This window comes from Onychostruthus taczanowskii, unplaced genomic scaffold, assembly GCF_017590055.1.
Source record: "Onychostruthus taczanowskii isolate IOZ18803 unplaced genomic scaffold, ASM1759005v1 scaffold92, whole genome shotgun sequence".
NCBI lineage: Eukaryota > Metazoa > Chordata > Aves > Passeriformes > Passeridae > Onychostruthus > Onychostruthus taczanowskii.
In genome coordinates this window covers 618,288-636,832 of record NW_024507213.1, presented here as the reverse complement: position 1 = coordinate 636,832, position 18,545 = coordinate 618,288, and the positions used below count along the sequence as shown (strand labels likewise).

The 18,545-nt window shown below is 41.1% G+C and overlaps 1 protein-coding gene across 6 annotated transcripts in view; it reads left to right on the top strand.

Moving 5' to 3' along the window:
* The window catches only part of SSBP2 (single stranded DNA binding protein 2), a 125,116-nt gene that overhangs the window by 21,946 nt on the left and 84,625 nt on the right, over window positions 1-18,545 (top strand). For all 6 annotated transcript variants that reach the window (XR_005954273.1, XM_041426650.1, XM_041426649.1 and 3 more), the window contains exons 2-4: window positions 10,508-10,580; window positions 14,656-14,717; window positions 16,373-16,457. Coding sequence is in view for 5 of the 6 variants with exons in the window: in XM_041426650.1 (XP_041282584.1) it covers window positions 10,508-10,580; window positions 14,656-14,717; window positions 16,373-16,457 (220 nt within the window). In the remaining variant the exon portion in view is untranslated. The remainder of the gene's footprint in view (window positions 1-10,507; window positions 10,581-14,655; window positions 14,718-16,372; window positions 16,458-18,545) is intronic.

Sequence of the window (18,545 nt, the reverse complement as noted above, 5' to 3'; positions counted from 1 at the left end):
TCAGCTGGTGCTGGAAGTTATCGATGCAGGACGACCCCAACACAGGGAATAATGTGCTGTGACTGCATGATTTCAGAAGGCTGAACAAGTGTTTTATTAAGCTGTGTTATATTATACTATACTATATTATAATTATACTAAAGAGATACTACACAAAAAGATACTGTACTAAAAAGATACTACAGAACAACCCGTGACTGTCTGAGACAGCTTTGACCCAGTTGGTCAATCAGTCCAAACAACCATCAGCAGAATCCAATCAACAAATCACTCTCGGTAAACAATCTCCATAACACATTCCGCATGTGCCAAACAACAGGAGCAGCAGGTAGAGATAAGACTTGTTTTAGCTTCTCAGTGCCTTCCCCAGGAAAAATCCTGGGAGAGAGAATTTTGTCTCTTTCTGTTCAGAGAATGTGAGCACCACAGGAAATGTGCAAAATCTTTGGTGGAGTGTTGGAACATCTCCCTCCCCTCTCCCACCCCTGGCAGTACCAGCACTTCACCACAACGCAGCACAATGCTGGCAGGCTGAAAAAAAAGCAGAAAGTCTCTTTCCCCTTCCTTCTGCAGGTAAGAGTCTTGTCAAAGATAAGGATCAGCAAAGCAAATCCCTGTTCTCTGCTGTTTGTGATTCCCATGTGCCGGCTTCTTACGCCGAAATCTGCTTTTGAGAGTTTCCACAGTAATTCAAGATTAGTTTCTCTTTTACTGCTAAGAAACAGGGAAAATGAAGAAAGGAGGATAAAGGCAATAAATGAAGCATGGAATTGCAGTGTAATTATTGCAATGTGCTTGGAAGAGCCCAAGGCCAGGCTGGACACTGGGGCTGGAGCAGCCTGGGACAGTGGAAGGTGTCCCTGCCATGGCAGGGGGGGACAGGATGAGTTTTAAGGTCTCCTCCACCACAAACCATTCCATGAATCTGGAATTCTATACGTGTACTTTTGTGGCTTAAGACCAGAATCCCTTTAATACCACATAAATATCTCAAGTCAATTTCAGGTGGTGTGTAAACAGCATCCTAAATACAAATATTTGCTGAATCTTAATATTCTATTCATATTTAACTGAGAAGTGAGAAACACATGGAAGTTGTGTAAGTTTTTCTTTTTTTTTTTAAATGAACTTTTCTGTGTCCTCAAGCAGTTCAATCAGAATTCTTTAAAATGTCACTGAGAAGAAATGAAAAATTGTGCTCAGGCAGGAGTTTGCACATGAACAAAAAGCAAACTAGTGTTTATATTTAATAAAACATTTTTGAGTTCATTTTGAAGGTATATTATTTTTGCACTATTATTACAGAGGATTTTTACATTAAATGGTTCATCACTCATGATATATTGGAAAATATTTTCTGAAACTCTCCTTAGCAAAACTGCCTGAAGTTCTTGCATGGAGCTCACCAGTATTTTTAATCTGTAAACCTTTGACTTCATTAAGACATCTTCACGATCTTTTTCCTTTTGATCACAAGCTGAGAGTTTTAAGTACTTCTTTCATATGCCTGGTGTTCCCCAGGGGTCCTGGTGCTTGGAATTGTTGTTCTGTGGCTGTGGTCAGGTATTGGCTCAGTCAGGTACATTAATTGGGCTGCAGTTTTGGGGCACATCAGCTCACTGAAGTGTAAACTTCTGGAACCTTAAATTGTCTGGCTGTGAAGAACCCATCTGGATTTTTTTTCCCCTTAATATTTTTTCTAGTTTTTTCCTCCCTCTCATTTTTATTCCCCCTCCTTTTTTTTTAACTTTATCTATTTATTTATATGATTATTTGTACTTTTCAGTGCCAACATCTGGCATGCTAAAACCTGTCCATGCCCTGTTGAAATCTCGTACGTTCCTGTCTACCTGCTGCAGAAATTGCATTTTGACAACATAACATTGACTTATGTCTTGCATTTCTTGTCCTGCCTGCCTGTGAAATTATCCATGAAGTTAACTTAATAACTGAATCCAGTGTGGGTTAGAGTATTCTAGTAATACATCCTTAAGAAAATAGAGAATTTTCTGTTCCCCCCTGTAAACCAAATGTAAGGCAACCCTTTTTTTGGCTGAATATGTTGTGTGCAGAAATGCATTTATAACTATTAAGAGCAGAACTACCAGTCTGAATTGGGTCCTGCACATGGTAGGACTAGAGTCTTTTGCATGCTTATGCCCTTTAAATTTTGTTTTAGAATAAGTGCACAGCCAGAAACCGTGTGACAAATGTTTTGCCTCTTTTTCCCTGCTTCATAAAAACTCAGTGTCAGTTCTTCTACCAGACATCAGCTGTCAGTGCAGAATCAAATACTTCCTGTCTCTTTTCTTTTCTATCTGGTTTCTGCCTTTCAAACACTAGCCAGTGGTAGCAATTTGCAGAGCTAACATTAAAATTTTCTAGACTGTTAGTCAAACATTTCGTAGTAGAAATTCAATGCTGCAAGGTTCTATTATTGCTGAGGTTTTTTTTTAAAGTTTGGGGGTTTCTAATGTGTGGATAAACTCTTTGTGAGCCTGATTTTCAAATACCTTCCTCTTGTTGCTGGGATTCTTTGTTTGGAAAGTATTCTTACTATAAAAAGATTGTGGGAGGATATAGAAAACCACTGTGCCTTTTTTATCACCTGCATTTCAAACAGAAGGTGTTTCTGGTAACTTCCAGTTCAGAGTCTAAGAAAATTATCTGTAAAGTTGTAAAATACACATACTTGGGTATTAAACCATCCCCTGGGCAGTCTTGAGAGGACTGGAGGCTCAACAAAGTCATCATCATCAAAGTGTGAGGTGTAGCTCAGGTTGTGTGCTCCAGTTTGCCTGGAGGTGTTGCTGAGTGGAAGCACTGAGTAACTGGGGGTCTTGGCTGATCCTTCTGGGCCATGGTCCAGTCTGAGGGAGCAGCAAGGGACTCCCTCCAGTTCCCCCTGGCAGCCAGGGGTGGGCACGAGGGGCAGGCAAGGGTGTAAATCCCTGGAGAAGGATGGCTGGATGTGTGAGGGCTTGGCAGGTGAGAGCTCAGCCAGATGTGTGAGGGCTCTGCAGGTGAGAGCTCAGCCAGATGTGTGAGGGCTTGGCAGGTGAGAGCCCAGCCAGATGTGTGAGGGCTCTGCAGGTGAGAGCCCAGCCAGATGTGTGAGGGCTCTGCAGGTGAGAGCCCAGCCAGATGTGTGAGGGCTCTGCGGGTGAGAGCCCAGCCAGATGTGTGAGGGCTCTGCATGTGAGAGCTCAGCCAGATGTGTGAGGGCTTGGCAGGTGAGAGCCCAGCCAGATGTGTGAGGGCTCTGCATGTGAGAGCTCAGCCAGATGTGTGAGGGCTTGGCAGGTGAGAGCCCAGCCAGATGTGTGAGGGCTCTGCATGTGAGAGCTCAGCCAGATGTGTGAGGGCTTGGCAGGTGAGAGCCCAGCCAGATGTGTGATGGCTCTGCAGGTGAGAGCCCAGCCAGATGTGTGGGGGCTCTGCAGGTGAGAGCCCAGCCAGATGTGTGAGGGCTCGGCTGGTGAGAGCCCAGCCAGATGTGTGAGGGCTCTGCAAGTGAAAGCCCAGCCAGATGTGTGAGGGCTCGGCAGGTGAGAGCTCAGCCAGATGTGTGGGGGCTCTGCAGGTGAGAGCTCAGCCAGATGTGTGAGGGCTTGGCAGGTGAGAGCCCAGCCAGATGTGTGAGGGCTAGGCTGGGGAGAGCCCAGCCAGATGTGTGAGGGCTCTGCAGGTGAGAGCTCAGCCAGATGTTTGGGGCTCTGCAGACAGGTGTGGGTCTGGCCAGAGTGATTGAATGATGTTAATATTGTTACATGACTTTCTTCATTGTTGCAGTCTTATCTTGGATCACTGATGATTTTTTGGATGCAGCCAGAGTAACCTCTTACTATTTCCTATTTGTCTTCCATTGATATTTGACATCAGTTTTTTAAATTTAGCCTGAGGCACCTGATGCTTTTCTTGCACTTTTTTTCTCCAGGTAATATGATTTTCTGAAGAAAGTCTCTCCACTAGTTTGCGAATTTCTTTGACTTCTGAGGTCTGTTAACTCCACTGTTGTAATTTCAGAACTTAATCTCTCCAGAAGAAAATTTCACTGGTTCATAATAAGTCATACAAATTACTTTCCACCATTACTTTTTAGGTAGATACTCAGGGAATTTCATCTTGTGTGTCACCACCCCATATGATTCTCGTAAAATTCATGAGGTGCCTAGTTACTGTCTCCTCAGGGCATCCTACCAAGCTCTCAGTGCAGAGTTTGCATTTTACAGAGTCTGAACACAAAACTGTAGCATGCAGTGAATAGGGGGAATGGCACAGTCTGTATTTAACATCTGTATCTAGGTTTTACCGGGATCTGCTGTAAAAGAGGAATAAACTCTTTTGCCCAACATTATTGATGACATGTACAGGGGACACCAGCAGTCCAACCCTAAATATCCTGGGATTCTTTGGACAGGGTATTAAATGTACATTCTCTGAGAAGGCTAGCAAAGCCATGGGTCCTTGTAGGAGCCAGATGCTCAGAAACAGTGATTTCTTTGTGTGAATGAAAATCACATTAGGTGCTGCTTGCTCAGTGGGGCTGGTGGGCACTGCACGTCCAGGCAGTGCTGATCCAGCTCGTCCTTGGGGAGCTGCTCTGTGCATTCCTGCTCCCTCCTCCTCCTCCTCAGCCTTCTCCAGGAGGCTGTAGACAGTTTTTTTTCGACTCAGAGCAAGCAGCTGCTTCAGGAACAACTTCAATATTTTAAGATGTCATATACCAATCAATAATTCTGTGATTTTAAAGCTTTAAAGTTTGCATTTTGGTCAGGATTGTGTGTCTGCTTTGCGCTCTGATTGTGATTCTCTCCGTGCCAGCTCTGTGCTGCCAGGGCATGGCATTAAACTCATTAAATACAGGAAATTTTATACCAGGGACAAAATACCATGTAAAATTCCATTACTATGCCATTGAAAGCATCAGGGAAGACCAAGGTTACCACTTTCACTATCAGAAAGAGGTGGCATCTCAAGTATTTTTATTAAAGTCTGAGCTTACACTTTAAAAGGTATTTTGTCAGGTAGCTGTTTTTTAGCTGCCATTTGGAATATTTTATAATTATGGTAAGTTGTGTAGTTAATATAGGTTAAGCCCAAGAAGCTACTTAGAGACAATCTTTAAAAATCCATATATTTTCATATTTTTTCCTTAACCATGGACTAGGGAACCTATGAAACTACTGGAAATCTTGTGGAATATATGTGCCAAATATAGGTATAAAAATGACTGTTCTCTTATCTGAAAATCTGTAGGTCATCAGGAAAACTTGCCTTTTGATGAAGGATTTGGGAATCAATGGAAATTGTCCCATTCAAGTTGAAGCCTTCAAAAGAGTGTTTTGATTCTTCAGTGGTTTGGATCTGTAGTAATTTCTATGAGCTGAGACCTCAGACAAAAGAAGAATACGAAATTCAACCAGAATCAGATAAAAGCAACGTGGGGAAGGCTGCAGTGTGACAGCACAAACCAAATCATCCTTAGCTGATGAAAATATGTAAAGCCATGCAATTAAGTGCTTGTGGGGGAGACTGCAGACACTACCACAGCACACACCTCTGATCTTTCCCCGAAGATCAGTGCGTACCAAATACCTATTCAGTGTTTAGTTACACACTGGTGTTCAGCTTAACACATGGGTGGAAATGGCTGTGCCAGTGCTTGAAGTCTGCAGGAGTTCAAGTAGCAAAGGGGTGTGAAATTAGGACACACACAGACACACAAAAAAGTGAGCTGCAAGTATGTGTGTGAACTGAAAATCCCCGCTGTTGTTTATTGTGCTATCGGAGCAGTAACCGAGGGGAGGGTGGCCTCACTTCAGGAGGTGAATTTGTGGGACATCTTGCAAGGAGTCAAGTGGAAAAGAGACCAGAGCTAGGTCTGCCTGCTGGCAGAGAGCTGTGCTGGGTGAAGGCCTTCCCTGTCTGTGAAACTGGGGTGAGCAAGGAGAAGGATCAGCTTATTTGGGAAACGCCACCAGGCCCCCATTCCTCACAGCACTGAGCGTTGCTTGGATGAATGGAAAGAAAGTATTTTCTGCAGAGAGAGGGAGAAATACCTGTGTGTGAATCACGTTGAACACATTTGACACTAGCTGTGTTTGCAGGGCAGTGCAGGAGCTCTCAGGACCCTCCAGTGCCAAGAAAATATCAATGATACACCCCAGGACTGTTTCCTTGACCAGTGCTTGTGTTCCATTCCATACCTGGGTGTTCCTAGAGCACCACTCAGGCTGCTGATGGCACACAGGGCACTCACAGTGTCACAGATCAGTCCTCAGCTGTGAGAGGGAGCAGCAGAGTGGCCTAAGTGGAGCCTCTGGCTCAGGCTGAGCAGCCCAAAATCTCGGAGGTGTGCGGGATGTGCAGGTGACCCTGGGGTTGCTGCTTGTGCTGGGCTGTGCAGGGAAATCCCTGCAGCCCCGAGGCACATCATGGGGCTGCCTAAGCACAGGGAAAAGGTTTTCTTCTCAGGTAGTGCTTGAATTTGACCCAAAACCATGGCTTTTCTGGTCTCTTGTCCAGTCCTCTCTCAGGTGGGTGCTGGACAGCAGACTGAATCACATAAACTTCAGGTGAGATGAGTAGAAAAATATTATTTATTTATATATATATATGTATGTGTGTGTATATATCTATATCTATCTATATATATATATATATGTGTATATATATATCTATGTCAAAAATATATTAGAAATAAATACTTACAAACAAATTATATTACCATATAAATATTCTAAAAACAGGGGGACAAAAGGGGCAAAAAATTACTGTCAGTATGACCAAATAGGCCAGAAAGCATGGTTTGGCATATTAAATAAGCTTCTTAGAAGGATTGTTTACCAGTGTTTGTTGAAACTTGGTAAAACCAGTTGCCTTCAGGAGCTTTGGAGCAGGTTTTAAAGTACTGAATTAGTGGATTCAAGAAAATTTGTTCAGAAAAATTCTGCTTAAAACATGTGCTAAGATTCAGTGCTACTTGCTCGTGTTTTACAGAATGGGATTTGTAATTCGGATGTGAGATGAGTGAGATTCCTAGGATTTGAAATGAAATATGGATTTGAACTGAAGCCTATAGACATTCTTGAAAACAACAGAAAAACTAGTTCTCTGTGCAGAGTAGCAATTTGGGAATACATGAGGTCTTGTGAAACATGGAGAGTAACATTTAAGATCTCTTCCATGAAGTTGCTTTTCATTCTTGCTCAGCTGCTTCACTCAAACTTACAATTATGTATGGATATTGATTTTCTAGTTCTTTAATTACTGTTTTGAACCCACCAAGAGTTGAATAGATGGTGTGCCATATGCTAAACTCTCCATACAGGAAGAGTTTTCAAAAAATTACGTCTTAACAATCTAAAAGTGCTATAAATGTATCTTGGTGATGCTCATATCTGGAACATTCCCATTATAGATACTTTATTTTTTTACATCCAGCATCAGATGTTAGCAGCATAATGGCTCTTGGTGACGGAGGAGGTGGTGGGAACACTTGTGTGATGTGCACTCTTAGTCTTTTGGTTTGGAATTGGGTGAGTTCACCATGTTTCCACCAATGGAAATTGTGCTGCAAGGCTTGAGTTGTAAGTTCTCATTAAGCTAATTGCATCTCCCCATCTTTAAAATGTAGGAATGTAATTTCCACTGCACAGTTAGAGGAATTACTGTTTATTTCCTGGTAGTATTCTGATAAATGCTTGACTTGAACCACTTAAATGGTTCTTTTCTGTGGAATTCAGTAGCTGCTTGTGGGATGTAGGAATGCCTTGTCCAATTAGAGCAGGAACTTCAGGCAGAGAGCACCAGGTTAGCAACATGAGTCAGACAGTAACCTTTTTTGTTTGTTAATGGAGTGAATGTATCATCAGGGTACAGATGAATGTGTGCTCTAATTGTCTTGGCAGGGAGGGGGGAGCTCTGGCCTGTGTCATGTCTTTAACAGAAATTACTGCAGCATTGTCATAAATTGATTGGAAATATTTTTTCCTCACATTACTCATGGGATGTCAACAAGTATGCAAATGTGAAAATTCAACATATGTCTGCTTGCTGCTTCTGCACGGTTTCTCACACCAGTTTAATGAGTAAAAACTGTCTTTTTAAAATGTCACTTCAAACCCAAGTCTTCTGGTGTTGAAGACCACCTCACTAATACTTTCTTAGTCTTGTGACAGGATGTGAAATAGTACATTAATTTGCTCATTTTACACACTTGAACTGCAGTTTGGTTTTTGTCTTTTCTGTTCCCCGCCTGTCGTTACAGTTTGTATATTTGGTATTCCTCCTTGTTACACAGTGTTGCACCTATTTGTGCGTCTCTGCCGTCTTTCCCCAGAGCATCAGTTTCCCATTGATCCTTTGCTGTGACACAGTGAAACCTTAGTATCTCTCTTTTGATCTCTGTGAATGCATTTATTTCCGAATGAACCCATAGCATTGTTACATTCTGTAAAGGCTTCCTGAGAGCACAATAACAAGGGCTGGGGCAGCCATACAGACCTGGTAGGACCCTATGGGATTATTCTGTGCTGTGCTTCTGTCCTATATCTCTTGGTGGGAGGTGGTCCCAGCTCTCCTGGCACAACCCTTGCCAATCTGGGGTTCACCACAGCTGGACCAACCTGGAAGCCTAAAGCCTTCTACTGAAATCTGCCACTTTTACCCTCCATGCACTCATTTCATTGCACTGCTGGTTTGTTTAGCCCAAGAAGTAACAGCATTTACACAGAGCTGGAGATGGTAAAAGCATCATTCTTAATTAGCACATTCTGCACGTTTAGGTCAAAAGTTTTAGGGTTGTCTTGTTGTTGCAGTGTTGAAATATCTTGTGTTTTTGGAGCAGAGACAGTGGGGACAGGCAGGGATGTTGGGCTGTGCTGGAGCACTCTGCAGGCACCCCAGAGTCCTGAGAGGAGGCACAAACCTCTCTGGGCATTACAGCCTTGTGCTGTCAGTGTGGGCATCAAGGTGCCCGGGATGCCAAAGCTTTCAGTCGGTGTCAGAGCCGTGGGGGTGCTGAAACTGCCTGCAGCAAACCTGGGCTTTGTGCTGCTCCGCCTTCCTTCACAGGGCAGGAAGGATGTGATCACACAGACCCTTTTATCTGGACGGCAGGCTTCATGTTTGGATAAGAACAAAAAAGGGACTCTCATAAGACAAATGAGGTGCTTTGAAAAAAAAAGCATTATTGGGTATTCAGGATGTATTGGCAGAAAAGTGTTTCTTCTCTGTCTCTTACATGTGTCTTAGATTTAGTCTACAACATTTCTTGGTTAAAATTTGCATGGTAGTTGAACTGGGAAGAATTAAGTCAACTCTTAAGAGATCCTCTCTCCCCACAGTACTCAAGAGTTCAAACTAAAACCAGTCACATGTTTGAATGATATATATTTAATTCGAGGAAAAATGTACATCTTTGCTTTTGAAGTTGGACAGAGAGTAAAGTAATATGTAAATATATTACATGTACAAAGTACAAACAGCTAGTGAAAACCATTTTTGGGGAAGGCCTCTCTGAGATTTTAAAATTTCACACTTGTTAGGTCACTGCAATAATTACTGCTCCAGCAGAGCCATGATGACAGTGATCACACAGAACATGGTTTTGAACAGGAAGGCAGATCCTCTGCCTCTCTTCTTTGTGTAGTTATCTACTGGTTTTTGAAAATGAATAGGGAGAATGTTTCAATTAAGAATAGCCATGTATCATGAGGTGCATTCAAATGCAGTTAACTTCTTAGAGACAGTGCAGGTAGAAAATATAAAAGACCTTCTCCTCCTTCTCCTCCTTCTCCTCCTTCTCCTCCTTCTCCTCCTTCTCCTCCTTCTCCTCCTTCTCCTCCTTCTCCTCCTCCTCCTCCTTCTTCCTCCTCCTTCTTCCTCCTCTGGGGAATCAGCTGGAGCTCTGGCAGTCATTTGTAGCTCTGCTGCCACCAGAGCCGAGGTCTGGTTGAATTTCAGGATCTGTTTTCCCTTCGCTGCAGAGCTGTTGTTTTTCAGCCATGCCATGCATCGAGGCTGCCATCGCTTCTCCTGATGCAGCCTGAAGTTTCCATGTTCTTTGGAAAAACCACAGGGCTATTTTTCAGTAGTGCTAACAGCTTGACACATTCCACATGCTAAAAAAGTTGACTTGGAAAAGCAACCAGTGACACTGTATGAAAATATTGTATTTACAGTAAGCATGCTCACTCAGAGCAGCACGGGGTCATTTGTTAGCTCACTGGGCACTTGTCCAAATATTAAAAATGTTGACATTAAGTAATTTGGGGGCTTAATAATGTTTTAATTAATGACTATTTAAACACCTCTGGTCAGATTGACCTGCATGTCTAGTTGAAAAATTCTGGTAGAGGTAATAGATTTGGCACGTTGAGTACCTTGTGGTTTGTGGAAGGCAGTGGGGCGTATCTCAAACTTGTGATAATCCTTTATTTCTTAAGAAGAGGAGCAAACAAATGCACAATACTAAATGTTGTCCTTTCTGTTTATTTTTCAGATTAGCACTGTACGTATATGAATATCTGCTCCATGTAGGAGCACAGAAATCAGCCCAGACATTTTTATCAGAGGTGAGTTTTTTTACACTTCTTCCGAGGGCCTGCAAGTGAAATAAATATGATTTGGTCTAGAGTAAGAGCAGTGAGATACTGATACCTTGGGTATCAGTTTGCCTCAATCCACTGTTCCTCATGCTCTGTAACCCAGTTTGTCATGTCATTTTACATGATCTTGTGTAACTATTTTTGCTGTGGTTTGTAATCCCCATTCTGTACTGGGGAAGATTAATCTATTTTCTCTAATAAGTGGGCATGCTGGAGAACCCTTCAATGGTACTCAGTTTTGATGACCTTTTAACTTACTATTGATATCTCAAATTGTGAATGATGGGCCCTTCTAAATGTATTTTACATCCCACTGTCATACACTATCAATTCTCCTTCTCTGAAGCACTGCTGATCTCTCTGTGCTCTCACCATGCTTTTAACCACTTCACTTCTTTTCATCTGTTGAATCAATGACAGCCACAACCACTTAGGTCCTACTTTTTTAAACACTTTCAATGGCTAATGGAATTTTTACCTTTACACAGTAGTTTTGGGGTTTTTTAAAGTCTTTTCAAAGACTTTTTATGCATCTTGCGAAGATTGAAGTAAATTGTGTCTCCTCAGCATTTTACTTTTGCTAAAGGATACAAATGTATGTTGAACACATTGAAGTTTTCTGGGTTTATTATTATTTTTAATTTTTGACTAGAACATACAAGATAATAATAACAACAACAATAAAAATAACCAATAATAATAACAATAGCGTAGTAGTGGTAGTAATAATAGGAAGACTGAGCAGAAGTTGGGAAAAAATAGGCAAGATATTTTCCTAGGAAAATTTGCTGCTTTAACTGATCCTCTTTGAAAAGCAAATAAAATTATTATGCTGGTGATGACATTTTGGAGATGGAAGAGGGGAAAATGAAAATCCAGAGGGTTGTTTGTGATGTTTGCACAAAACTGACAAAGCAGAGATAAGGAAAAAGGGTAGAATTGTAGCATGATCAGTTTACATTTATAATAAGGGATGGTTTTGACAATTGTTTTATCTCTGTGGTAAAACATTGGTAAAATAAGAGAAAATAGTGTAGAGTATCATCTTGGCTTTCCCAAAACAGCTGTCATTTGTAAATAATGCATTGCACAAGGTAAATTTTGCTCACTTTGTTTTTATGATGTTTTTGCAAAATGAACAGTCAGCAGAAGCATAGCTGGTATGACATCTAGATTTCCTGAAAACTTTAAATACAGTGTCTTAAAACTCAGCTTTTAAAACTAATTCAGTCTTGAGTTGCAGAGATGCTCTCAGGTCTGAACAATGAAACCTAAGGATATATCAAATCTTCAAAATTAAGGCTTGCACTCATCAAGAAACAGTAAACACAGATCAGGAACAATTAGTAGTGCATAGAGTGGGTATGAGGTACAAGCTGTGAGTTTATTTCCCTCACTAATTAACAGTACAGGAGAGTAAATGTGCTGACAGTTCTTGTGAATGGTTCTGTGACTGCTGGGCTGGATGCTCTCTCAGTTTGGGTGGGTTTCATTTTAAAGTTGAACAGTTGAGAGTATCTCTAAAGCTGTGTGTTGGGGCTGAAGAGAAGAGCACACATAGATTTTCTGAGCTGTAGGGCAGCCAGTGGTGTCTAAAGGTTGAGATCCCTCTCTGCCAGGGACTGTGACTCAGAGGAATGGAACCAAATTAAAGGAAAATAGAAGTTGGATATCCATGAATCCACTGTGATACTCTAACTTAGGGATGGTTGTCCTGAGCATCCCCATGTTTTTGTCCTGCTTTGTGTCTAGTTTGACTTTTGTATGCTTCCCTTGAAGACCTGATCCTTATCCCACCTATTTGCTATGCTGGAAGTCAGATTCCAGCCTTGGATAATTCCACTAGCCTGGCTGGACCAGGCTGGTGGGCATTTCACAGTTAATCATTCCCTGGCTATGAGCTTAACCAGTACACTTTGCAATGAATATTTTTTTTTTCTATAAATAATAATTCTTCCTAAGTCCCATTGATCAGACAGACCACATCTGCTATGTTAGACACAAGTATGGATATGTTAAAAAAAAACAAAACAAAAATCCTTGAAAAGAGTCCAAAACTTCCACATTCCCTTCAGTCTCCTTCTCCCAGTCAGTTTCTCAAGATGACATATGTCCCAGGACCCAAAAAGACCTGAACTGAATAATTTTCTCACCAGGCCCTGCTTTGAAGAAAACAATTACTGCTTAAACATAATGTGGGTGTTCTTCACAGACATAATTTTTACTCCTAAGGGACTGGTATTTCTGCTTCAGGAACCCCTTTTTCGTTCTGGTTGTACAATGCATCTCTTCATTATGTGATTTTGAACCTTCTCAGAGGTACTGTGTGTTCCTGATTATTAATACAAGTCTTTCCAAGACATTCCCAGGGCGCATGAGGAGCAGCTGTGCCTCAGAGAAGTGTATTTGAAGAGTGTGTAATACCTTTGCAGTGGCTTTGCCTTTCAAATGTTCATCACTTTTTCCTGCCAGCACTTAAGGAACTTTAAGCACTTAAGCACTTCAAGAACTTTGTGAAATATGTTTTTTGTGTATTAACTGCTGTGTGAGGGATGTTGGTTTTCATTCTGCCAGCTTTACCAACTCAAGTGGCAGTGGCTCAGTGTTATCTTCTATAGCCAATTTAAAAAAGCATATTTGTTTTTGAATAGTTCTGTTCATATAATATATCAAAATTGCATTTATAGAAAATCTCATGTTTGAGATTTTCTATATGGATTTTCATGTAAGTCCAAACAACATTTTTAGGCATATGAGCTACATATTCTGCTATTGACAAAACTTTTATGTGTTTCAATTTCCTAAGAATTGGATGTGGAAATCAAGTGTGAGTTGAGAATCTTAAGTCTCTTTGGAAAATGTCAGCTTTAGGAAGGACCATGGCAGTATGAACACTATATCTACCTTTAATATTATGCTTTCATGTACTTTTACATATATGTATATGGATCTATCACTTAAAATTCCTTCATATTAAGGCTGTTTAAGCATTTAATTACATATCTCTCTTCTTGTCTGCCATTGTTTCTGTCTCTAGAGAAGAATATAGTTTGTGCTTTCAACAACTCCTTTTTTAAGAGAGTTGGACAGGAAATTATGCTGTGTGTTATTGTTACTGGAGGAGTTTGCAGTGCACACAATGCAAAGTGTGCACCAAAGATCCACCAAGTTCTAACATGAGACATTCTTCTGGGCAGTGTTGTGTGGGCTTTGTGATAGCCCAAACCATTTAATTTTGGAGTTAAGGACAAGCTACCAATAGGCATTGAAAAGATGGGTGTGTAATTACAGTTAAGGCACAACATTTGGGAAGTTCTGCGGAGAGACAGACGCTGTGATTGGTGTTGTCTGATGCGTTCCCTGTCATCAACAAAAGTTTGAATTCAGGAGTTCTTAAACTGCATTTCCTTTGAAAAAACAGCATCAAACAGAGCCGGTTTCCTCGGTGGGAAGGAAGTCCCAGGCAGTACAGGTGTTGAGGAGAGTTTGCCAGCACAGGAGAGCAAGCCAGAGGAGCTGTTTTCCCTGGGTTATGGCAGCGGTGCTGCCTCGCTTTTGCCACATTACCTGTGACTGAGCACTCCTTGAGGATTACAAAACACTGCTGGCCCTGGCTGCCGGGGGGAAGAGTGCCACCTGCTGAATCCACAGCATCAGTCCTGTGTAAATGGGAAAAGATTTCCGTTTTAAGGGTCCTTAATAATCACTTTTTTAATCATGCAATTTGCACCTTAAAATAGTACATAATATATCCAGAATTTAAAAAAAAAAACGAAAAAAACCAAAAAACCAAACCCAAAGAATAAAATTCTAAACTATGCTTCCCCAGCATAAAAGGAGCTAATTTCGAGTATCAGCTATATCATTGAATGTAGCAAAATAAGTAAATAGGGCATCCAAATTAAAGACCATAAAGCATCTCATAACTGTGAAATCTTCTCTTCCTCATCCTTTTTCTATCTGAATTATGTAGTGCTTTTTAGTCACAACGATCACAAGAATGTACACCTTTGCCACCTTTGTTTTTATCATTTTGTTTTAGATAAGATGGGAAAAGAACATCACACTGGGGGAGCCCCCAGGATTCTTGCATTCCTGGTGGTGGTAAGTACCAGTTTTCCTCTCCTCTGATTTTCTTAGAACTGGTTGATGTCCAGTTCCAGCTGCTGGAGGCAAGAAACTCAGGTGAACACTGTGAATAGAATGAGAGGATCAGGATTAAGAAACATTCTCTTGTTAAGGAATAAAATAACAGAAAATTAGTTACAGAAAAGGAAATAATAGAAAAAGATACTGGTTATTGGATACAGAAAAAAAGAAATAGTGCGTGGTGTGTTGATAAGAAAGGAGGTGGCATGGCTTTCCTTCTTCACTGTCCAGCACATTTTGCAGCTAAGAGGTCATTCTACATATGACAAATACTTGCATTTGGAAAGAAAACACAGTAAATACAGAAACTGTGTGTAGATGTGAGCTTGCTCAGTCTGCGGTCCATAGCTGTGTGTGTAGAATTCCCCAGGGGAGAAGAGTGCTCAGAGGCACTGCTGTGCAGCCGTGGTATTTATTCATTATTTTAGTATATCCAACAAGCCTGTGTTTGAAGAAATGCAGAAGTGCAGAGAATATGCCCAGCTGTCAGTAGTACAAGAATTCACAGGTTTTGAAATGGTCCCATTTGAACCCAAGTGATTTGCACAGATGCCTAGGAAGTGGAGTATCCTTCTTTGACCATTCTTTCACAGCTCTTGCTGTGTGATGGAAGCCTGGCAAGAACATGTCCCTTTTATCTCTAATGTCTGCATTATCCTTAATTTTGATTGTCTGCAGCAGAGTGCTCAAATTGTCCATACATCCCTATTATGGTGCTGGATTAAGCTGTAGAGGATTAAGTCTAAATCAGTAAAAAAACCGCTATGAAACTCCAACAAATTTTATTATCAAATATATTATTAAGTCATTCTAGCATAGACAGAAATTTTCTACCAATTCTACCACAAAGTTTCATTCCAGAAACTTTGTGGTAGAATTGACTGGTATGTAACTATAGTTGAAGGAGTTTGTGGGGGAAGACCAATGGGATTATGTGCCATAATAGCCTTCCTTTTATTCTTTATGACCTAAAAACATGCCCATGCAGTTTTTCTGCTTGCCTGGGCACCAGATCCTCAGGGAGCTTTGGTTTGAGCACAGGACTGGACATTTGTCCACAGTAGCTGTGGCTGCCCCCTCCCTGGAAGTGCCCAAGGCCAGGCTGGATGGGGCTCGGAGTAACCTGGGATGGTGGAAGGTGGTGGAGACTGGATGGGCTCTAAAATCCTTCCAATCCAAATTGTTCTGTGATTCCAGGAACCCTGACCATGGAAGGATTCCCAGTTTTTTCTCCAGTTTCTTCCCTTTCCCTAGTATTACAAATCCATTCCTTCCCGTGCTTTGTAGAAGTAGTTTGAGCAGTTGCTGGAGGGATAAGATTAAATGAACAGTAATACACATTGTATTTATATATATTAGACCAGATTCTTTATCTGTAGTGCACTGGTGTTAAAGGAGTGCAGCACTGCTTGCCTCAGAGATCAGATGGCAGGGCTTGGTTCCTCACAGATGGTTTACAAACATAAATTCCTCCTTAGAGGTGAGTGTTCCCATTCTTTGGAGAGAAAGTGACATTTCTGCATAGGAACATCCGTGTGGGGTGTGTGTATGACATAAAATCCACCTGAGCAGTGACACTCTCACCATCCCTGTAACCTCTTCCCTTGCAGTGTGTTCTGGGATCTCTACTGTGCAGCTCCAGAAAGACGAGAAACATGTGAACACTCGAGTGAAGCAAAAGCCTTTCATGACTATGTAAGTTTTGTGTCTTTACCATGGCTTCATTAATTGCATGCATAAAATATGACAGAGAAGTATTTCTGCACTGCAGTGGCTCAGAAACACAGGTGTTGTTAATTTGTAGCACTCAGTTTTCTAGTGAGTGAAAATTTTTCAAATTTCTCCTTAGAATTAGGAGTTCATAATTGCCAGCAGGATATGGGTGACTCCTGGAAGCTGTCTCAGGGATCAAGGTGCTGTCCCAAGTGTTAATGCAGAATAAAGAGTGGCCTTCTGTCCCCCATGCCATGGACACGTGAGATTGGCCACAAAGATACAGGGCAGATAGAAGCATGGATGTGACCTTCCCAAATATCTGTGCTCTGTCAGTGCTAAAGAAGAGACTGTTCTGTAGATGGAATTGATCTCTGGCTTCTGTCAGGACCACCCTGGCTGAAACTGGGGTGGTTCATATGTTTTTATATCCTGAAATAACCCGGAGATTTTTCATCCTAATAAACAATCAAGCAACATAGAATAAGGGAAATACAAAATCAGCTGGTCAAAGGCAAAAGGAGGAATAAAGGGTAGAAGTTTCATGACAGTTTTACTGCCTTCGAGACTTCATTCAAAACACAGCAGGGGAGTCTTGAGTGAGAGTAGTTCTCACAATACAACTGTGAAACCTCTTTCCTTGAGTCTTTTCCACGTCTGCCTCACAAATAGTGTCTAGTTACTGCCAAAAAATATTTATACGGATAAAACTGATACTAGACTACCCTATCCCAGTGTCTTATAAACACAGTTAGGGAACAACAGAAATGAGTCAGCAAAGTGACCATTTTCCATGTTCTGTTGTCAAAACCTGGTAATGGCTTGGCATCCTACAACGTGTGAGCTAATGGTGATCTTGCCTTGTTGTTTATTTGCAGTAAACAAATAATGAGGCTCTGGATGCACCATCAGTACAGTCAGAGATGTCCAGCATCTTTCACCAATGTCTCTTTAACACCCTGTAGTGGTGGTTAAATTGTGAGGGTGTCTGGTTGAGGAGCTTGGACAATGTTGCAGTCATATCCAGGCTATGCTGACCACTAAACATAATTAATGAAAGAAATAATCATCAGAGAGAGGAACAAAGTTTAAGGACATTTTGTACTCACAGAGTTGTTAAGGTCAGCCAACTGAGTAAGGTACATTCCTGAAATTAAAAATGAGGTATCTCTTACAAGCACAATAGTTGTGGTCATTTTGTCCTAATCTGTTGCAAATAAAAAGTTGTTGGAAAAAGAAAGGACTGAGCTATTCATATTAGCTACTTAATATTTTGATTCCTTGTTATTGGAGGAAGGTTTAATTCCCCACTGAAGGAGCAGTTGTTTTACAGGAATAGTGTAAGACCGTGAGGAATGACATTAGAGATTTAAATCTGGCAGATCCAAAGCACAGCAGTTGACTTCAGTGGGGGACATTGTGTTCTCAAAATAAAGTGTATGTAACAAAAGCCAAAAATCTGAAAAATGTAAATATTGTTGTGAAACAAAATTGTGAAACAGAACGATCAGCAAGAGGAAATTTTCAGTGAAAAAGTATTTGGGGTCTAAAAGGAGTTCACAAACCTTTAGGCTCAGGAGAGTTCAACTGATCAGTAAGTTCACTATTGAGTCTAAATTTAGAGGTATACTAGGAATTTGAGTAGGTGAATGAAAGTAGTTAGAAAGCTCCTTTAGCATGTTCCATTAGCATTTCTGATTTCTACAGGCCTTGGAATGTTACATGGCCTTATTGCTCATTTATGATGTGTATTGTCGTAATTCAACAAAAGTGAGAAAATCCAAGTTCAGTGTGTCCCACAGTTCTGTGATTGAACATTTAACTTAATGTATATAGTCATGCTTGATGAAGGAAAGATAAAATCATGGTATGATTCTATTTGCACATCAGCACGGGATGAACACTTAATTTAGAAACAATTTGATTTATTTCAGAAATTAATGTGTCTGGTGTTTGTAAAACCCGTTCTCTCGGTGTTTTAGGGAGGCAGGAAGAGCTTCGCATTGTTTTTGTCACAGTTGGGATAAATTCATTTAATCCCTCACAAGACTCACAATGCTCCTTGTTATC